Genomic DNA, 19,007 nt, shown 5'->3' on the forward strand with positions numbered 1-19,007 from the left:
ATTTCTCTTATTGGTATCATCTATCCCAGCAAATGTGTATTGTGTGATGAAACACAAAATGGCTCATTTTGAAAACTAGGATGCTATGAGAACGTTCTGCCGGTGACAGCACAACAAGGCAGCATACACCCAGGCGTACCATTTGCACTTCCAGCCTCCTTTGGGAACCGTCTGCAGAGGAGGGTCGAGGCAGTAGGTGTGGTAGCTTATGTCACAGTCATCGCACAGGAGGAGTCTTCCGGGGTCGGTGGCCTTCCCACAGGCCTCACACACTGTGCACTCCAGACACCTCCAACCTTTGCTAAGAACCACTTTAGTGATCTGTAAAGGAAACCACCAATCCATGTAATTCATAATTAACGCAGGCCTCAGCTTGCATAATTGAGTGTATTATGTAAATTTAAAAGGCTCTTATGTACCAAAGAGCAGAAAGGAGGAAAGCAACTAACTATGATGACCCAGTAGTGAGTAGAGGATGCTCATGTATTTTTAGGAGTCTACCTGATCAGCGATATAACCCAGAGTGGCAAAGACAGTAGTGCTATTTTAAATCAACTAACTGCTTAGGCATACAAATTTAATTCCACTTCTTATCTAGGTACAGTAACTGGACTTCCAAGAAATCAAGTAAGCTGCTGCACTTCTATTGATACAGATTTTGAAATTATATCAGCAAAATCTCCATCTACGGCTCTAACTACTCAGGAGGCTGAGATCTGAAGATTGCAGTTTGAAGCCTGCTGGTGCAGGAATGTCCTTAAGACTTATCACCAGTTGGCCACCAAAAAGCCAGAAGTGGTGCTGTGGCTCAAGTAGTTAGGTGTTAGCCTTGAGCAAAATAGCTCAAGGACAGCACCCAGGCAGCACCCTGAGCTCATGGCCCAGGACTGGCACTACCCCCAAAAAAATCCACCTGGGACATTTCCATGAACTCCATGCTTTTGAAATTTGTGTACCTTAGAGACCTATCTGTTAAAATCAATACAAAAACTAAGGAAAAATATTTTTGAAAAATACTGGTAAGAATTGGCTCTCAGGGACATTGGTCCTGCAAGTGTTTAGACCATCAAGCTGCAACTTCTAATGCACATCTTCACTCATCTATTTCTTGTCTTTTACCTCAAGGGTATGTATAGAAGACAATCTCTATATTCCTATTGAATCCAAGGAAACACAAACAAAATTTAAAATGTGAAGCAATTTCTTTTTTTTTTTTTTTTTGGTCGGTCGTGGGGCTTGAACTCTGGGCCTGGGCGCTGTCCCTCAGCTCTTCAGCTCAAGACAAGCGCTCTACCACTTGAGCTACAGCGCCACTTCCGGTTTTCTGGTGGTTTATTGGAGATAGGAGTCTCACGGTCTCTCCTGCCCGGGCTGGCTTTGAACCACGATCCTCAGATCTCAGCCTCCTGAGTAGCTAGGATTACAGGTGTGAGCCACCAGTGCCTGCCATTGAAGCAGTTTCTTAAAGTCTCAAAGACTAAGTGTCTATGTCACAATGAAATACAAAACAACTAAGGTGTACAACAGATTCCTGTCTTAAGGAATAAGAAAGTTGAATGCTATAAAGAAAAAATAAAAGGGTGGGCTGGGAAGTTGGCTCAGTGGTAGAGTGCTTGCTTTGCATGCATGAGGCCCTGGGTTCGATTCCTCAGCACTATATAAGCAAAAAGAAAAAAGCTGGAAGTGGCACTATGGCTCAAGTGATAGAGCGTTAGCCTTGAGCTGAAGAGCTCAGGGACAGCACCCAGGCCCAGAGTTCAGACCCCACGACTGGACACCCCCCCCCCAAAAAAAAAGAAAAAAGAAAAGGGTTAAACTCAAAGAAACAGCTATCTGCCAAATGTCATCAAATTTCCCAATAAGGGCTAGAAAGGTGGCTCAGTGGTAGAGCGCTTGCCTTGCACGCATGAGGCCCTGGGTTCAATTCCTCAGCACCACATAAGCAAAAAGAAAAAAGCTGGAAGTGGCGCTGTGGCTCAAGTGGTACAGTGCTAGCCTTGAGCTGAAGAGCTGAGGGACAGCGCCCAGGCCCAGAGTTCAGGCCCCACGACCGGATCCCCCCCCCCAAAAAAAAAATTCCCAATAAGCGACTAGAAGAAACAGTTTCCAAATTATAAAGGAAAATATTTTTGAAGCCTACTACTTAACCTAGCTGAACAGGCACTCTATAAGGAAATAGAATACTACTCAGATACAAACTCCTAAAAAAGTCACCTAGACACTGCTCAATAAGCACTATACTCATAACCTAATTTATAGAACTGTAACCTATTTGTACAACTACAGAGTAATAACAATAATAATAGCAATGATAGTAACAAAGAAGTCACCCAGAGATGCATGCAATAGAATGAAGGTGTGCATCAAAAGAAGAAAAAAAAGGGCATGAGATTAAGAAAACAACCAGCAGAGCTACCATAGTTGTAGTAGAAGGCACATGCACACGCACATGTGCATACACACACACACACACACACACACAATTTTTATTCCTATTCAGCTTTCTAATTTCACAGAAACCCATCCATAGTTCTATATGGCCAAACTCTCAGCTGATCAGTTTATTTCACTCTCCATGACACTGCTGTCTGGTTTCTACTGCTCCAGCCAGCTAAGACCTGACTCCGAAACCTACCTGACATGCTAATGTTGGCATTATTTTACCAAACAAAGCACTTTAATATTTCAAATGATTTTCTCCCTTTTGAGATTCCTTTTTTACCCTAGGTTACAGGACTGTGCCATCAACTAATTCCTACCATGTTTAGAGTTGTGCCAGGTATATGTTATATGTGTATATGTATATATAATATACATATATATTTTTTATTTTTTTGGCCAGTCCTGGGGCTTGAACTCAGGGCCTGGGTGCTGTCCCTGGGCTTCTTTTGCTCAAGGCCAGAGTGCCACTTTCAGCTTTTTTTATGTACTGAGGAATGGAACCCAGGGCTTCATGCATGCTAGGCAAGTACTCTACCACTAAAGCCACCTTCCTAGCCCTATGTTATATTCTATCATATAGGTCTGCTTGTCTAGCAAACATAGTCAGAGTTCAAATATCAGTACTGCCAAAAACAAGTCTTCTGTCTTGGACAAAGTACAGGTTTTCATTTTGATTTCTTTTTTTTTTGGGGTCCGGTTGTGAGCCTGAACTCTGGACCAGGGTACTGTTCCTCAGCTCTTCAGCTCAAGGCTAGTGCTCTACCACTTGAGCCACAGCGCCACTTCCGGCTTTTTTTTTCTGCTTAGGTGGTGCTGAGGAATCGAACCCAGGGCCTCATGCATGCAAGGCAAGCACTCTACCACGGAGCCACTTTCCCAGCCCCTTCATTTTGATTTCTAAGTTCACAAAACCCTCTGCTAATCTACAAAAGAATTACACAGGGTAGGTGGTTTCCCGTACTTACAGTGTGGGTAAGTAATCATATAGCATGATAATATTGAATGGCAGGAGAAAGAGGTGAACTGCAACTGCAAATTCAGGATGACTTATGACACAGAAGCTAAAGCTTGTGCTTACACCACCCAGGGTCCAGAAGGGCTGTCCTACAGCTGTACCTTTATCTTGACTTCAAGTAATCATTTTTTTATTTTATTCAAATATAATTAGGTCTTACTAAAACTGAGATTTTAACAAAGAAATTAAGAACCTGAGTTCCATGCTGAACCAGCTGAATGAGATACACCAATATTTAAATAACTTTAAAACCAACTGCATGATTACCAATGAAAGGTTCCCCATGGAGTGTCTAACCTAAAATATTTGAGTATTTTAGGTTGTCAGTTACATAATTCAAGTGTCTTAAATTTGGCATTTGTCTTATTTCTTTCAGCTATGAGAATAAGTAAAATAAAATAAAGTAAAAAAGGGCTGAGAAACCAGAACCAGCAAATTAATTTTGACTAAGTATTCATTCTGAACTTTCATAATCAACAGACAAAAAACTAATTAAACAATGCTTTAGCAAATGCTAATGGGATAAATTCTTTTATAAACTAAAATGCATGCATTTTCAAGCTTTAATTTTTCAAGACAATGGCACATTAATCACTGTAAGTTAAGGCCACAGTTTCTAAGAGAAAATTTACTAAGGTAATAAACTTTTTTTCCTTTTTTGGGGGGGGGATGGTGGTGGTGGTGGTTGTGGGACTTGAACTCTGGGCCTAGGCACTGTCCTTGAGCTTTTTTGCTCAAAGTTAGTGCTCTACCACTTGAGCCACAGGCGCCACTTTCAGTTTTCTGGTGGTTAATTAGAGATAAGAGTCTCACAGCCTTCCCTGTCTGGGCTAGCTTTGAATTATGATTCTCTGATCTCAGCCTTCTGAGGAGCCTGTATTATGAGCATGAGCCACCAGTGCCTAGTGACAATAAACTCTTAAAAATAGTATTTATGATCAAAATTATTGACTATATATAATAGCCATCACAAATACCTAAAATTAACTCATTTAACTTAAGCATGATTACCTTGATGCTGACACAGTATGGATGGTAACACTGACCACACTGAGAACAAGCAAGTAATCTCCCTTCTGCTCCTTGGCCAAAACTGCCACAAACCACACACATATCCTGGAATTAAGAACACAAAAAATAATTTTAAACTGGCAATGAAGCTAGGAATATACACATTTTATTTTCAAAATACTTTTTTAATTAACCTCATACTATAGCCAAATTAGATGGTATTCGTATACACAGTATAAAGTAAAAGAGTGGGTGAAGAGGAACTTAAGAAGCAGGATTAAATTCCAACCTGATGCAGAGTGAACTTGTCACTGCTAGAAAACAACACCACTGTATTGTGCATAGAGTTTTCTTCTTCATCCTTATTCAAGGAAATATCTGCAGCAGACACCTACCAAAAAAACAACGAAATATGAAGCTACAGACTTTACACTACACTTGACCTGAAAGCATCTGAAAATTCCTATCTAAGATATATTTTTTGCCAGGATCCAGACTAACAATTCTTCATTAAAGCCAAGATACTACCATAAAACTAGATGAGGAGACTTTCTTAATTCAGGGGCACATCTCTGTAGAGTTACAAGTCCTACAGATGAAGAAATAGCCAGGCACTGGTGGCTGCCAGGTGCAGGTGGCTCACGCCTGTCATCCTCGCTTACTCAGGTGGCTGAGATTTGAGGACTGTGGTTCAAAGCCAGCCCAGGCATGAACAACCATGAGACTCTTATCTCCAATTAATCACCAGAAAACCAGAAGTGGTGCTGTGGTTCAAGTGGTAGAGTGTTCACTTTGAGCTGAAGAGCTTAGGACAACATCCAGGCCCAGAGTTCAAGCTCCATGACTGACAAAAAAAAAGGGGAGGGGGGATATACACCTCTCTATTTTTTTGCCAGTCCTGGGGCTTGAACTCAGGGCTTGGGCACTGTCCCTGAGCTTCCTTTGCTCAAGGCAGCATTCCACCACTTGAGCCACAGCACCATTTCTGTTTTTTTCTGTTTATGTGGTATCGAGGAATCAAACCCAGGGCTTCATGCATGCTAGGCAAGCACTCTACCACCAAGCCACATTCCCAGCCCTCAAAACCTTTTTTTAGTAATGCTTGATTACCTGCAACTCTAAATCAAGAAAAATTAGCTGGCTGTGGTGGTAAATGACTGCAATCCCATCTGTTTGTGAGGCAAAAACAGAAGGATTCAGAGTTGAGGACTAGTCCAGGAAAAAGGAGGCAAAACCTTGTCTCACAAAATAAAAACAAAAAGGGCTGGAGACATAGCTCAAGTGGCCTTGGGTTCAATTCTCAATACAGCACTCCCTCCAAAGTAATAGCACTGTGGCTAGACAAAAATTGAGATGTACTAGAAACATACGTGGAATAGTTTTCAAAGACAGTACCAAATTAGAAAGAATAAACATTAATTCTGTATATATTATTTTCTGAATGGTATATAATTACCAGAACTTTAGATTCATCAGAACTTTTCAATGGTTCAAATTGGGAATGTGGTTTGCATGACATTTCTCTCGGACAGCACTACTTTAGGATATTATTTTGAATAAGAAGATTTCAATATTAGCAAAACATCATCAACAGTGTTCATTTCTGAACTTGTTTATGTTTCACAAAACCAGCTTAGATACCTTTTGGCTTACTAATGTTTCAAGGGCTCATCCTTAGGAAAAGTTCTTAATTAGATGCTGTAATATAGAACTAGGAGTCAATGCCAAAATCATGAAATATGATCCATTTCCCTTAAGAAGACTAGAGCCTATCCTAGATAGTTAAGCATAAACAACAGATTATTGTCAAGATTCAAGCAGAAAATGAAAACACAATCACTTGCAAAAGCATAAAAATGTGAAAATTTAAAGACAGATCAGAGAAAACATTTGCAAAGTATGTTGGAAACCACAGATCATTATTAAAGAAAAATTAAAGGTAATTTTTAAAAAAGAGAGAAAAGCATATAGCCTGAGTGGACTCTGTTTATTCACAAGCCTTGAAAGAAAAGCATCCAAGGAGAAGGAAATCAGATCTATCATTGCCTTGGGGCAAGTCCTGGAGGTAATGGGGGAGAAAGTCAAGAAGGTTTGCAGACCATCTACACTGGGATAAATACATTTACTATCTCAATGGCATATTGTTCTCTAGGGTGTATAAATGCCACCATTACAAAATTCTATATGTGAAATACAGTCTCATATTACATATCAGTTATGCTTGGTTATTCATTTGCTTTAAAGAGAAAAGAACAGAATCCAAGTTTCCTGAATCTTGATGCAGCAGTAAGATTAAACAACTTCACCTATCTTGAACTTCAAATGACAGATTTGATAAACAAAATCTCAGTAAAACAGTGATAATGTAAAATAATGTAATTTTACTTACAATGTTTAGCAAATGCATTTTTTTCAATATGTATTTCAAGAATGGCTTAGAATGTGCCAGTCAGCAAACATCAATCCTCAAGTACTTGATAAATAGTTCAAAACTGTTGATACTTTTAGAATCCATATTCATCTATAACATATTTAGCCTCTTCTATAAATCTTACTATAAGCATCCAGAGTAACCACAATAAAAAATGCATCACTGCTAACAAAATGTTTCTAACAGATCCAGGAATGTAACAAACCTTTATTTTTCCTTTAAGTCAAAGAGCAAATGTACTGGCACTCAGGAGAAGAAGGGTGGTAGGCATAAAAAGATAGCCAAGCTGTGGTTCAAATGGTAGAGCCTTATCATGTCAAAAAAAAAAAAAAAAAAAAAAAAGAAGAAGAAGACAAGCACCCTGAGTTCAAACTCTTGTATCAGGATAGAAAGAAAGACAGACAGGATGAAGATCAAAGAAAGAAAAGAGATTACAAATAAAAAAACAGAAACCAGACCTAGGTGCAAAAAATATTTTTAACAGATATAAAGACACAATAAATTTGAAACGTCACAGCCTGTTTATATGTCTTTAAGAATAGCTGGTGCTTACTGGTGGCTCACACCTGTAATCTTAACTACTTAGGGGGCTGAGATCTGAGGATCATAGTTCAAGGCCAGCCCAAGCAGAAAAGTTCATGAAACTCTTATCTCTAATAAACTAAGAAAAAGCCAGAAGTGGTGTTGTGGCTCATGTGGTAGAGCACTAGCTTTGAGTACAAAGAGGCTCAGGGACAGCACCCAGGCCCTGAGTTCAAGCCCAGGACCAACAAAAAAACAAGGGCTGGGAAGGTAGCTCAGTGGTAGAGCGCTTGCCTTGCATGCATGAGGCCCTGGGTTCGATTCCTCAGCACCACATAAGCAAAAAGAAAAATGCCAGAAGTGGTGCTGTGGCTCAAGTGGTAGAGTGCTAGCCTTGAGCTGAAGAGCTGAGGGACAGCGCCCAGGCCCAGAGTTCAGGCCCCCAAACCGGACGCGCCCCCCGCCCCAAAAAAACAAAACTTGCTACAGCGGGTGCGGTGGCTCATGCTACAGCGGGTGCGGTGGCTCATGCCTGCAGTCCTAGCTATGCAGGAGGCCTAGATCTGAGGATTGCAGTTCAAAGCCAGCCTGGGTAGAAAAGTCCCTATGAGACTCTCATCTCCAATAAACCAAAAAGATGGAAGTGAGCTGTGGGTTATGTGCTGGAGCACTGGCCATAAGCACAAAGAGGCTCAGGAACAGCACCTAGGCCCCGAGTTCTCACACACACACACACACACACACACACACGCATACACACACACACACACCTACGAGAAACACACACACACACACCTACGAGAAACACACACACACAGCTACAATTGAGATCATAATAAATCGGCATTTAAAGATTACAGCCAATATACACGAAGCCATTCTCACCCCAGGTAATACAACAGCTCCAAGTCCACTTTTTAGCTTGGACCTGCCTCTGCCGCCTCGTCCCGACAGCCCAGCTCCGCGAGGTCTCCGCTTCCCTGGGAATCCAGACCCTCGACCCTACATAACGGATAAAGGTACGTTAACAGTCTATAAAAGCCCAAAGGAATGTTTAACTGCAAATATCAGTAAGACAAACATTTTATTAAATGTTACACAAATACTTTGTCTTTTATTCTTATTAGGTAACACATATTGAGCGACCAGGCTTATATTTGTGTTTAAAATTTGTACACCACAATCTAAAATATAAAATGCTTGTAACCTTAGAGTTAAATGTTGCATCGGTCATTGTGAATGCTCTCTATAAGCAGATTCCAGCATTTTCCTTCCATTTTCTAGTCCTACCTTTTACGTGGTCAAAACAACCAAACCCAATTTAGATATTTCAATGTGTCATCAATTACATTCAATGTAACATAAATGTAAGGAAGAAATTGTGTGACTTGGCCCCTCAGGGATTATACGAATAGCTGGTACGTACTGAGTACTGACTGCCTACTGATATAAGCACTTTTTACTCTCAACATGGATTCTCATTTTAGCAATGAATGTACTGAGGGATACATGGCTAAATTAACTTGTCCAAGGCCATCAAGCTGGCAAGCCTGGCTCCAGTCTCTGGGTTTTAAACACTCGTCTGCAATTTCCAAAAAAATCATTTGTGTACTAATACAAAATACTATTCTCCTTATCATTAAAATTAAATATCAGCCAGTCATTGGTGGCACAGGCTTGTAATCCTAGGTACTCAGGAGGCTGAGATCTGAGGAAAGCAGTTCAAAGCCAGCCTAAGCAGAAAAGTCTGTGAGATTCTTATCTCCTGTTAACTACCAAAAAAACTTGGAAGTGGAGCTATGACTCAAATAGTAGAGAACTAGCTTCAAGCAAAAGAGCTACAGTGCTCAGGCCCTGAGTTCAAGCCTCAGGACTGGCACAAAAAATATATATATATAAGGAACATCTTCTTTTATTTAACAAAATATACATGCTTAATTTGTACCACAGTGTTTAAAGGGGAAAAAAATCACCTAAAGATTATAGGAAGATTGACAATAACAAGGAAAAGGCCTTGCTTTAAATAACCTGAAAAGCAAATACTTGAAATCAGAATGATTTATCTGACTTTTTAACCCAACAAGAAAAAAAAAAAATCCTATGGCAAAGTATACTATTTTGTGGTATGTGAAGCTGAAAATACAACTGTTTTAGATTTTTTTCTTTTCTTGACGATGACTTGTGTGTTTTCTTCACTTAGACTTACATATTACTTAATGAAAAAATTTATCTACCCACGTAGATATAATATGTACATACAATTTTTGAAATCACAAAAAATCTTTCTGTTCTGTTTCCCTAACAAATCAAATAGGTCCTACCTTCAGTTGAGGCCACATATCAGTCTGATACACTGAACTAAATCCCTATTCAGTGGAACATTTTTCTGGTAAGAAAATGTTTGGTTATATTGTGAGAATACAACATAATACAAGAATAAATGACAGGGGAAATTCTGTTTTCCCTCCGGTCTTTATAGACACAAGTCATCCTCCAAATTCAAATTTTCTCTCCTTGTCTTCTCATTTTGTCCTCCTCGGGTCCCTCAGCTGTGAGTAAGGCAGTTAGGGTTGCACCAGACAGCTTGTTTTCAACAGGCTTTAAAGGGTTTTTGTTCATTTGTTTTTAATTAAAAGAATCAAGCCCTGAGCTCAGGGCTCAGGCTTGTAATTATAGTTACACAAGAGGCTGAGATCTGAGGATGGTATGAGTCCTACTGAACCGCCTGACCCATGCTCAGATATTTAGTTATTATCCAGATATTTACATGCAAGGGTGTCATTTCTTTACACTATGAATTTCAGATTAAGACGGTGGCTCTGGAAGCTGGATGTAGAAAAGAAAGGATAAAATTCAACATCTAACAGGACAAAACAAACCAGAAGGAAATGACACATGAATGTAAATACAATTTTATTTACCACTTTGATGCTCCAAATGGCACTGCCAGGAAGCTGCCTGGGTTTAAAAATTTCCCGACCTTCTGAAATGTCTGGGGACCAGGAAGGTGGGCTCACTGTATTATGGGTACTCCAGGCCCCCTAGGATGTGGCAGGTGAGAAAACAGATGTGTAAAACTCAGCAACATAAAAAGTCAAAGCCAGCAACTAAAGAATTTTAGAATAGCCAAAACAAATGCAAGTGTATGGAAATAGGGCAAATAACTTTATCACTTAGTGACTATGTTTAAATATTTGTAGTTACAAACTATTTTTATGGTTCACTACAGTAAAGTGTATTAAAATTAAAGCTTCTATGACATCAACACTGACTCATGAACTACAATTACAGCATAAATAATCACTGTACTCTAAAAATAAAAGAAACAGGAGATTTTTTTTCTTCCTCTAATAAATATAAGTATACTAAAAAGGAGAAAGGGACAACCTTAACATTTATGTTAAGGTTATGTTCCACTGTTACAACCAAACTACTATGCCAAGAAAATAAAATCAAAACATGGGTAACCAATACAGACATTTTAAAACTGTAGTGGGGAAAGGGTTATTCTGAACAAAATATAACATGTACATCTGAAATACCATGATAAAATCCCTTGATGCAATTAATACACAGTAAAAAGAAATAAGTAAAATAAATGATAGGAAAGTAAGAGCGGCTCTGTGTGGGGCACACCAATGGGAGGAGGGAGTGCAAATGAAAAGGATGAATGGAGATGAATGTAGTAGTAGTTTATTTGCATGTGTGAAAATAGAACAGTGAAACCTCTTGAAATTGTTCTAAGAAAGTGGTGGGGTAAGGGCAACAGAGGGGCACTTCTGATGGGGATACATTGTATGCATGAATGAAAACGTGAGAAAGTATCTTTTCTATCAAAATGGATTGCCTCCTTTCTGTCCATCTTATGAGAACTCTTTTTCTGAAAAGTTCCTGTTTGGGCCTGGTGGCTGGGCTCTTGTTGATTATTCTGCTAAGACAATATCAGCAAGACAATAAAGAAGGGAAAGAGGAAATGCTTTTGTCTAAGGAAGGATTTGGGGAAGTAATGGTCTTCAGAACTAGCTGCTCCAAAATGGAACTGACATTCCTCATGATTGCTCAACAAAGTGGCAGGGGGTATGAGTATGTTCTGAGGTTTTGTGTAGTCTCTTTATAACTAAGTATGTAAATATATTCTAGGCTCTTCAAACTAAGCCATCTTGAGCAGACTGTGAATTTAAGATTGGCCAATTTGAGCAGAGGGGCGGGTCTGCTGGGTCAGGCGTAAAAAGGGAGCAGCCTGTCTGCTAAGGATGTACCCTTCTGCAAAAGTAAATTGTGCCTTGCTGAGTTCTTTTGGAATTGGTGTCCTTATTCATACACAACATCCCAACATCCCCAGGCATAGTTAACACAATGAACCCCTCTTGAACAGCCAACATATGATAATTTTTTTAAAGCTGTAAAAAAGTTAGCTTATAACCAAGTACAAATCCCATTTTAATCTCAGTGTTTACTCTTCCTTTGGCGACCATTAGTTGTAGTCTTTATTTTTATTTAGGGGAATGAATAGTTCATGGAAATTACATCCAAAGGACAAACTTGAAAAGTGAAGAAATTTTAAGGCAAATTGATCTAAATTTGCAAATTAAGATACCTGAAGTGTCCATTATGTACATAGGAAACAGTATTCCATTAAAATCGTTAAAATAAAACCAAGGCATATCATTTCCAACAAGCACATTTAGCAACATGAACTAACCTGATGCTAAAGAATATTAAGAAAATGTTTATTCTAGGAAGCCAACATTTTAAAAGAAAAACACCAAAACAAATGTCAAACAATAAAAACTTACTTTGACTTAGGTGATACATTCTGTTATTTCAGTAAATGACTAAAAGTTAAGATGTATAGTACTTATCAAGTTTCTATAACATTAATAAGAATCCCATTCATAAAATAAAAATACCATAAATAATTTAACCAGAAATAAGAGATTGACTACTTCACTATTAGCAGATTAGTCAGTGAAGTCACAGTATTTCATAAAGTGGGGAGGAACCACTTGTAATTCATAAAGGCAAGCCACACACATGAAGCCCCAGCAATCCTACTTCATCCTTACATACACTCTTAACCTCCACTGTTCATCATAAGTTTTCTGCCTACTGTTGAAGCTCTAACCTGACTTTACCCCAGCCCAGCTACCAAAGCCATGTTGACCTCAGGACAACAACCATGGCTTGTGACCTGGTGAGAATCCTCCCTCCCTCCCATCTCATTCTGAACGGTGGCTGGATGTTTAGGATCCTTCGTGGTAAGGCCTTAAGTACATCTGTTAGGAGGCCTTTGCTCTACACTGGAAGTGATCTATCTCCCTTCAGACCTGTAGCATCCTCTCAATCTATCACTGTTGGATGTTTTATTTCATGGTTAATAGCTTTATTTAGTGGTAGAGAAAGTAGAGGCAAGAGATCATCTAACTTTAGTTTTCTCTATAGTGACAGTGGCCTTTCTCTGAGGACCTTAGCCAGAGGACATCACAAATTCATTTTGGTAGCTCGCTTACAATGTTACGTAAGTAGACAATTTCCAAAACATGCCATAAAAATTCATACTGCAAGACAAAAATAATATTGAATTTTTTCATAAAGAAGAATTTTCTGGTGATGATGCATAATTCAACATAATTTGAAAGTTAGCTTTGATGCCAAAATTATATCTCATTTTAAAAAGCATTTACATTTCATATAACGTGGATAAACCAAATGAAGGACTTTATAAATTGAAAATGTTTGGATGCCATTTCAGGGATAATTAGGAAACTACTCGAGTGCAATGAAGAATTTATATAATAAAATCATGGATAATTACATTATGAATTTTAATAAGTATATTATCATAAGACACTAGAAGATAGATTATGTGCAATTTTACAGAACTGAAGAAAAATTATGATTATGTATAGATATTTTGACAAAGAAATTACTAATATATTCTTTAGACCTTTAAACTGAAATCCAGTTGTCATTATCAAAGTTTAGTTTATAAATCATCCTTTGGTTCCCAGCTTTGACCAAAAAGAATGCACATCAACTGTTCAGAAAAGGTTAGCTGCTGCTGTAATATGCAACTTCTGCAGCATGCTTTACCCCACTGCTATATTTATTATTCTATTTGCCACTGGTCTGGTTTGATGACAGACCTCTGTGTTCTCTATTGCATACAGTAGTCTACTTAATAGTTGTTCTTTCCTAAGTATATTCTGTACATACATATATAAATCAAGATATATTGTGCTATTGAATATAGTGATCCTAAGTGTAGAATCTTGAGTTTCTTACCCGTTTTTAAAAATTATCAGTCTATGGTAGCTTATTTCTACAATCCCAGCTACTATAGAGATAAGAGACTGCAGTTCAAGGACAGTATGAGCAAATGTTGGCAAGATCTCATTTAAACCAGTAAGCCAGGTACATGCCAATCCTCCTACATAGAAGGTATAAATAGAAAACTGCAATTCAGGTCAAGCAAGGAAGAGATGTAAGACCCTATCTAAAAGTTAAAGCATAAAAGAGTTGTGGCATGGCTCAAGCAGTAGATCCCCTAGCTATCCCTGAGTTCAAACACCAATACCAGGCACACACACACACACATTTTTTTTTTTTTTGTCAATCTATCCAATGCATTGTCACTGTCACTATGGTAACTCTTAGACTTTTAACAATATTAAGAGCATACCAGACCTGGTAGCTTACACCTATAATCCCAGCTACTCAGGTGTCTCCAGAGGTTCCAAGCTAGCCTGGGTCTTAAATCGTTAAGACTGCATATCCAGCCGGGCACCAGCTCATGCCTATAATCCTAGCTACTCAGGAGACTGAGATCTGACAATCGCTGTTCAAAGCCAACCTGGGTGGGAAAGTCTGTGACACTCTTATCTCATTGTAATAAGCCACCAGAAAACCAAAGTGTTGCTGTGGCTCAAGTGGTAGAGCACTAGCCTTGAGCTGAAGAGCTCAAAGACAGCACCCAAGCCAGAGTTCAAGCCCCATGACTGACAAAAAAAAAGGGGGGGGCTGGGAAGGTGGCTCAGTGGTAGAGCGCTTACCTTGCAAGCCTGAGGCCCTGGGTTCGATTCCTCAGCACCATATAAGCAAAAAGAAAAAAGCCGGAAGTGGCATAGTGGCTCAAGTGGTAGAGAGCTAGCCTTGAGCTGAAGAGCTGAGGGACAGTGCCCAGGCCCAGAGTTCAGGCCCCACAACCGAACCCAAAAAAAAGACTGCATATCCAATCAACCAGCAAAATGCCAGAATGGAGGTATCAAGACATAGAGCACCAGCTGTGAGCAAGAAAAACATAAGTGAGAGTGTAAGATTCTGCGTTCAAGTCCTGCTACTTGTAACCAAAAAAAAAAAAAAAAAAAGGTATCAAGAATAAAAGACTTCAAATGCAATCAAAAGACTGAAAAAGAACCAAGCAGAACTAATTTGCTATCAAATTCTATAGAAATTTTTCAATAATACTGAGGAAGATCGAACCAAATCCAAAATAATTCATCCAAAAATCATTCAAGGCTAGCATTAACTTCTTTCTCTTTGGAGCCTATTTCTAAGGTAAATTTGCCAACTAAGGAAGCTGTACAGAAGTTACAGGACTTCAGGGAAACTAACAAAACATGGCATGTGGAAGACATTCTGGAAAACTATTCTATAAAAATCAAATCCTACTGCTAGTTGTTAAATGCACTCAATGGCACTGTTATAGCCCAAGAGAATATGTCAGTCTCAAGAGGAGCCAGGGAAGTTTTGGTGTCTCACCAAGTCCTAAATCAAGCTTGGGTATACCTTCTCCCAACTTCAATGCAAAACCAAGGGTGCTACTGAACAGGGATTCTAATCTAGAGAAAAAGAAAAAACACTGAAGTCAGGCAAAGAGAAAGTTAACTAGCAAGAGAAATAGGAAAGCAAGACGATCATTTGTCTTTGAGTAAATACATCATCCCATCAAATGCTCACTGGAGCTACCACACCAAATACTTCATAAAAATTGACAATTTGCATGTGCCTAACTGAGACTTCAATAATTTCAGTACACAAATGGACTGGTATCAGAAATGGCTGTAGAAACAACATATGAACAAAATATATGGACAAAAGAAGAGTCTGACTGCCATGGGTTTTCCGTCTGGAGCTCCAAAGAGCTAGACTTTTTTTTTTTTTTTTTTTTGGGTCAGTTGTGGGGCTTGAACTCTGGGCTTGGACGCTGTCCTTCAGCTATTCAGCTCAAGACAAGAGCTCTACCATTTGAGTCACAGCGCCACTTCCAGTTTTGTGGTACTTCATTGGAGATAAGAGTCTCACAGACTTTCCCGCCCAGGCTGGCTTTGAACCACGATCCTCAGCTCTCGGCCTCCGAGTAGCTAGGATGACAGAAGTCAGCTGCCGGTGCCCACCGTGGACAGTTTTATGTGTATACAATCTGTGGCTTCCTCTTGGTTTGGAGAGGGCACCTGTTGCACTCTGGCCTACACAGGGATATCAGTAAACAACTGACACAAATTAAGGTGAAGCCTGAGAATCTATTTGGCAAACTCCCAGGTGATGCTGATATGCCTAGTTTGCCACCCATCCTGTTGAGAACAAGGCCAAGCCTAAAGTTAGAGTTCTTGTGGACCCTCAGGAGTTTCTCAGTCACCCTTGTACATTCTGTATTTAGTTATCTTACTAATTCAAAAACATTCGCAACCATTAGAAGGCTTTAAACTTGGAAAACACATTATACATTGTATTTAAAGATGTGTAGTACAAGTCTTAGTATATTTTGGTCTAAATAGTTAATGTGATTTTAGGACCACCACTTCAAGACTATATATAATACATGATTATCAGAACTTCTTATATTTATTAATATAGAATATTTTTGTATTATTCTGCAACCGATAATGACTGAGCACCAGACAGTTATTTTAACACATTCCCATCACACAACCTTTTGAAGTTTAGAAAATACATGATGAAAGAAAAGACATTTGCTACATGGCAGGTGCTATCATTAAATTCCAACAAAATTACTGGGGTCTCATTTCATATGTAAGGCATAGTTTCAGGAAGTAACTTGCCCAAGTGAGAGGTTTGGACTATCAAAATAGCCATGCTGTATTTATTAGTCTCTCATGTTACCAATGAATTTTACCACACACTGTCACAAACAGTACAAAACATTTAATTGATCAGATTTTTTTGTGTGTAATTATTCAAGTCTTTGGGCATGAACCCAGGGCCTGGATACTACACTTTGTGCTCAAGGTTGGTGCTCTACCACTTGAGCCATATCTCTACCTCCAGCTCTTTGGTGTTTTATTGGAAGTAAGACTCTCACAGCTATTAAACAGCAGTCCTCAGATCTCAACTTTGAGTAGTCAGAATGACAGGTATGAGCCATCAGTGCCAGGCTATATAATGACGGTTTTATTAAGGAAGCATTGTATTTCAAATAGAATAAGGAATATACATACATACATATACACACACACACAGACACATATTTGCTGCTCACTAATGAACACACACACACACACACACACACACACACACACATATTTGCTGCTCACTAATGAAATCTTCTTTAATGGGTCCTAAGACAGTGTTTCCAATGTGCAAGGCTAACTTTTTAGTCATCTAAAGACAGACAATTAAAAAAACATCCAGTAGTTTCCTTTAAAGAAATTTAAGTGCATATCACTGAAAACATTATATAATGTTTCAAAATTCGTATTTGTTTTTAATGAAAAGCTATACATCAAATAAAATCTGAATGTGAAATAATTTATTAAGGACTGACTCCTCAGATGGTAAGATGTATATATTTAGTTTTGTTTTTAACCTTTAAAAACTGGTGGCTCACGCCTGTATATCCTAGATGCTCAGGAGGCTGAGATTTGAGTATTGCAGTTCAAAGTTAGCCCAGGCAGGAAGAGACTTATGCCTCCAATTAAAAAAAAGTGCTGACCTTGAGCAAATAATAAGCTCAGAGAAAGTTCCTAACCCCCAGCTCATGCCCCAAGACCGGGGGGGGGGGGGGGGGGGAGAACCTAACCCACAAAGGCTCTAGTGCTTCTTCTAAGGGAGCTGGATTTACAAGACTGAAGGTCAAGTTTGAATATAGAAACTGCTTACTTATAATTGTTATTAAAAGTGTAATCCTGTATGGCTCATTATTTGGGAGGCCTCCTTTTCTCTTATAGATCATGAAATACTAAAACACTTCACTTAAAGCATATTATGCCTGTATATACTGGGTTTTGTATGTGGACTGTATGTTGATAACAATATGCATTTTCCAAAAACCTGCAAAGCAGTTTGTGGCTACAATGAATAGCTCTGTAGTAACCTGTCTTAAAATGAGCAACTGGAGCAGAGCAGACCACTGGATAAAAATAGTGAAAGCGTAGCAACGTTCTTATCCTTGTCCAAAAGACTTAGTTCAAGTTTCAATTTCACAAATACTCTGTCTCTGAAACTGAGGTTTACAAGTGTGTTAAAATGCTTTCTTTGCCTGGAACTATCCATGTAGTCAACATTTTGCTTCTGAGCACTTCTACTGTAGTCAGTTCAAACTGAGAGGGTTTTAAGTCTAAATCACAGCCAGATCTCAAACACACAACATAAAAACAACTTGGGGAATGAGTCGTGGTAGTGCATATCTGTACTTCCACAACTCATGAAGCTCAGGCAGGAGGATCTCAAGGAGTCCACCGTGGGCAACACAGTGAGACTGTGAGAACTTAAGGTGACTGGTGCGGGAGTGTGGGGGGAGCATTTCATTCATTGCACATTGAGTAAATGCTGCAATAACCTTCTGGCCATTAGGATGAATCAAATACATTAATATCTATTTCACTTTTTTTTTTTTACTTCTTAAAAATGGCCGTTAGAAACTTAATATGTATATAGCTTATATTATAATGTACATCACTAGCTTACCCTTTCAAAGAACTTAAACTTCCAGATAACAGTCAATAGTTTGATCACTAGCTGTTACATCAAATGAAATACTTCAGGTTTTGTCTCTAATTAAAAAGTGTTTAATTTGTGAAATATGAAAAAGAGACTACAAGCTAAAATAAAATAGTCACATAATACTAGAAAACCATTAAGATAAACAAAGATCTAACCATTATTAAACAGGGTTTAATAAACTAAAGTTACTAATCTTTGGATGTCATTCATTATATTTGTAAAGACTAAAGAACTAAGGACATTCTACAAAGTATGCTGTTCTAGTGATGTTGACAATCACACAGCTATAAACCAAAGCTTCAATCACAATCTCTGCCACGAAAATCCACCTTTTAGCAGATACAATAACAAATATTAGGATGTGGCTTACAGAAGATGACATGAGCCAAGAAAACACACACACACACACACACACTTATAACATGTAAGTCAATGGGAAAAAATAGTCCCATGTATTTAATCTGGTTTCCCACTGAAGCTAAACTCTCCAAATATGAAAAGATTATCAGTATAATCTAACAGAAAAGTTCATCATGCAGTTGGTAATATGAATGTGAAATATGAATGTGTAATCCCAGCTATTTGGAGGAATAGCTGGTGAGAGGGTTGAACACCTGAGTTCAG

General features: G+C 38.7%; 1 protein-coding gene across 11 annotated transcripts in view; it reads right to left on the reverse strand.

Moving 5' to 3' along the window:
• Window positions 1-19,007, reverse strand: part of Kmt2c (lysine methyltransferase 2C) — a 237,609-nt gene that overhangs the window by 84,542 nt on the left and 134,060 nt on the right. For all 11 annotated transcript variants that reach the window (XM_069997142.1, XM_069997141.1, XM_069997133.1 and 8 more), the window contains exons 15-19: window positions 10,343-10,462; window positions 8,307-8,423; window positions 4,758-4,859; window positions 4,469-4,573; window positions 140-321 (exon numbers count right to left, since the gene is read on the reverse strand). In XM_069997142.1, coding sequence (XP_069853243.1) covers window positions 140-321; window positions 4,469-4,573; window positions 4,758-4,859; window positions 8,307-8,423; window positions 10,343-10,462 — 626 coding nt within the window. The remainder of the gene's footprint in view (window positions 1-139; window positions 322-4,468; window positions 4,574-4,757; window positions 4,860-8,306; window positions 8,424-10,342; window positions 10,463-19,007) is intronic.

This window comes from Dipodomys merriami, unplaced genomic scaffold (assembly GCF_024711535.1).
Source record: "Dipodomys merriami isolate MVZ:Mamm:240054 unplaced genomic scaffold, mDipMer1.0.p SCAF_5, whole genome shotgun sequence".
NCBI classification, from domain to species: Eukaryota; Metazoa; Chordata; class Mammalia; order Rodentia; family Heteromyidae; genus Dipodomys; species Dipodomys merriami.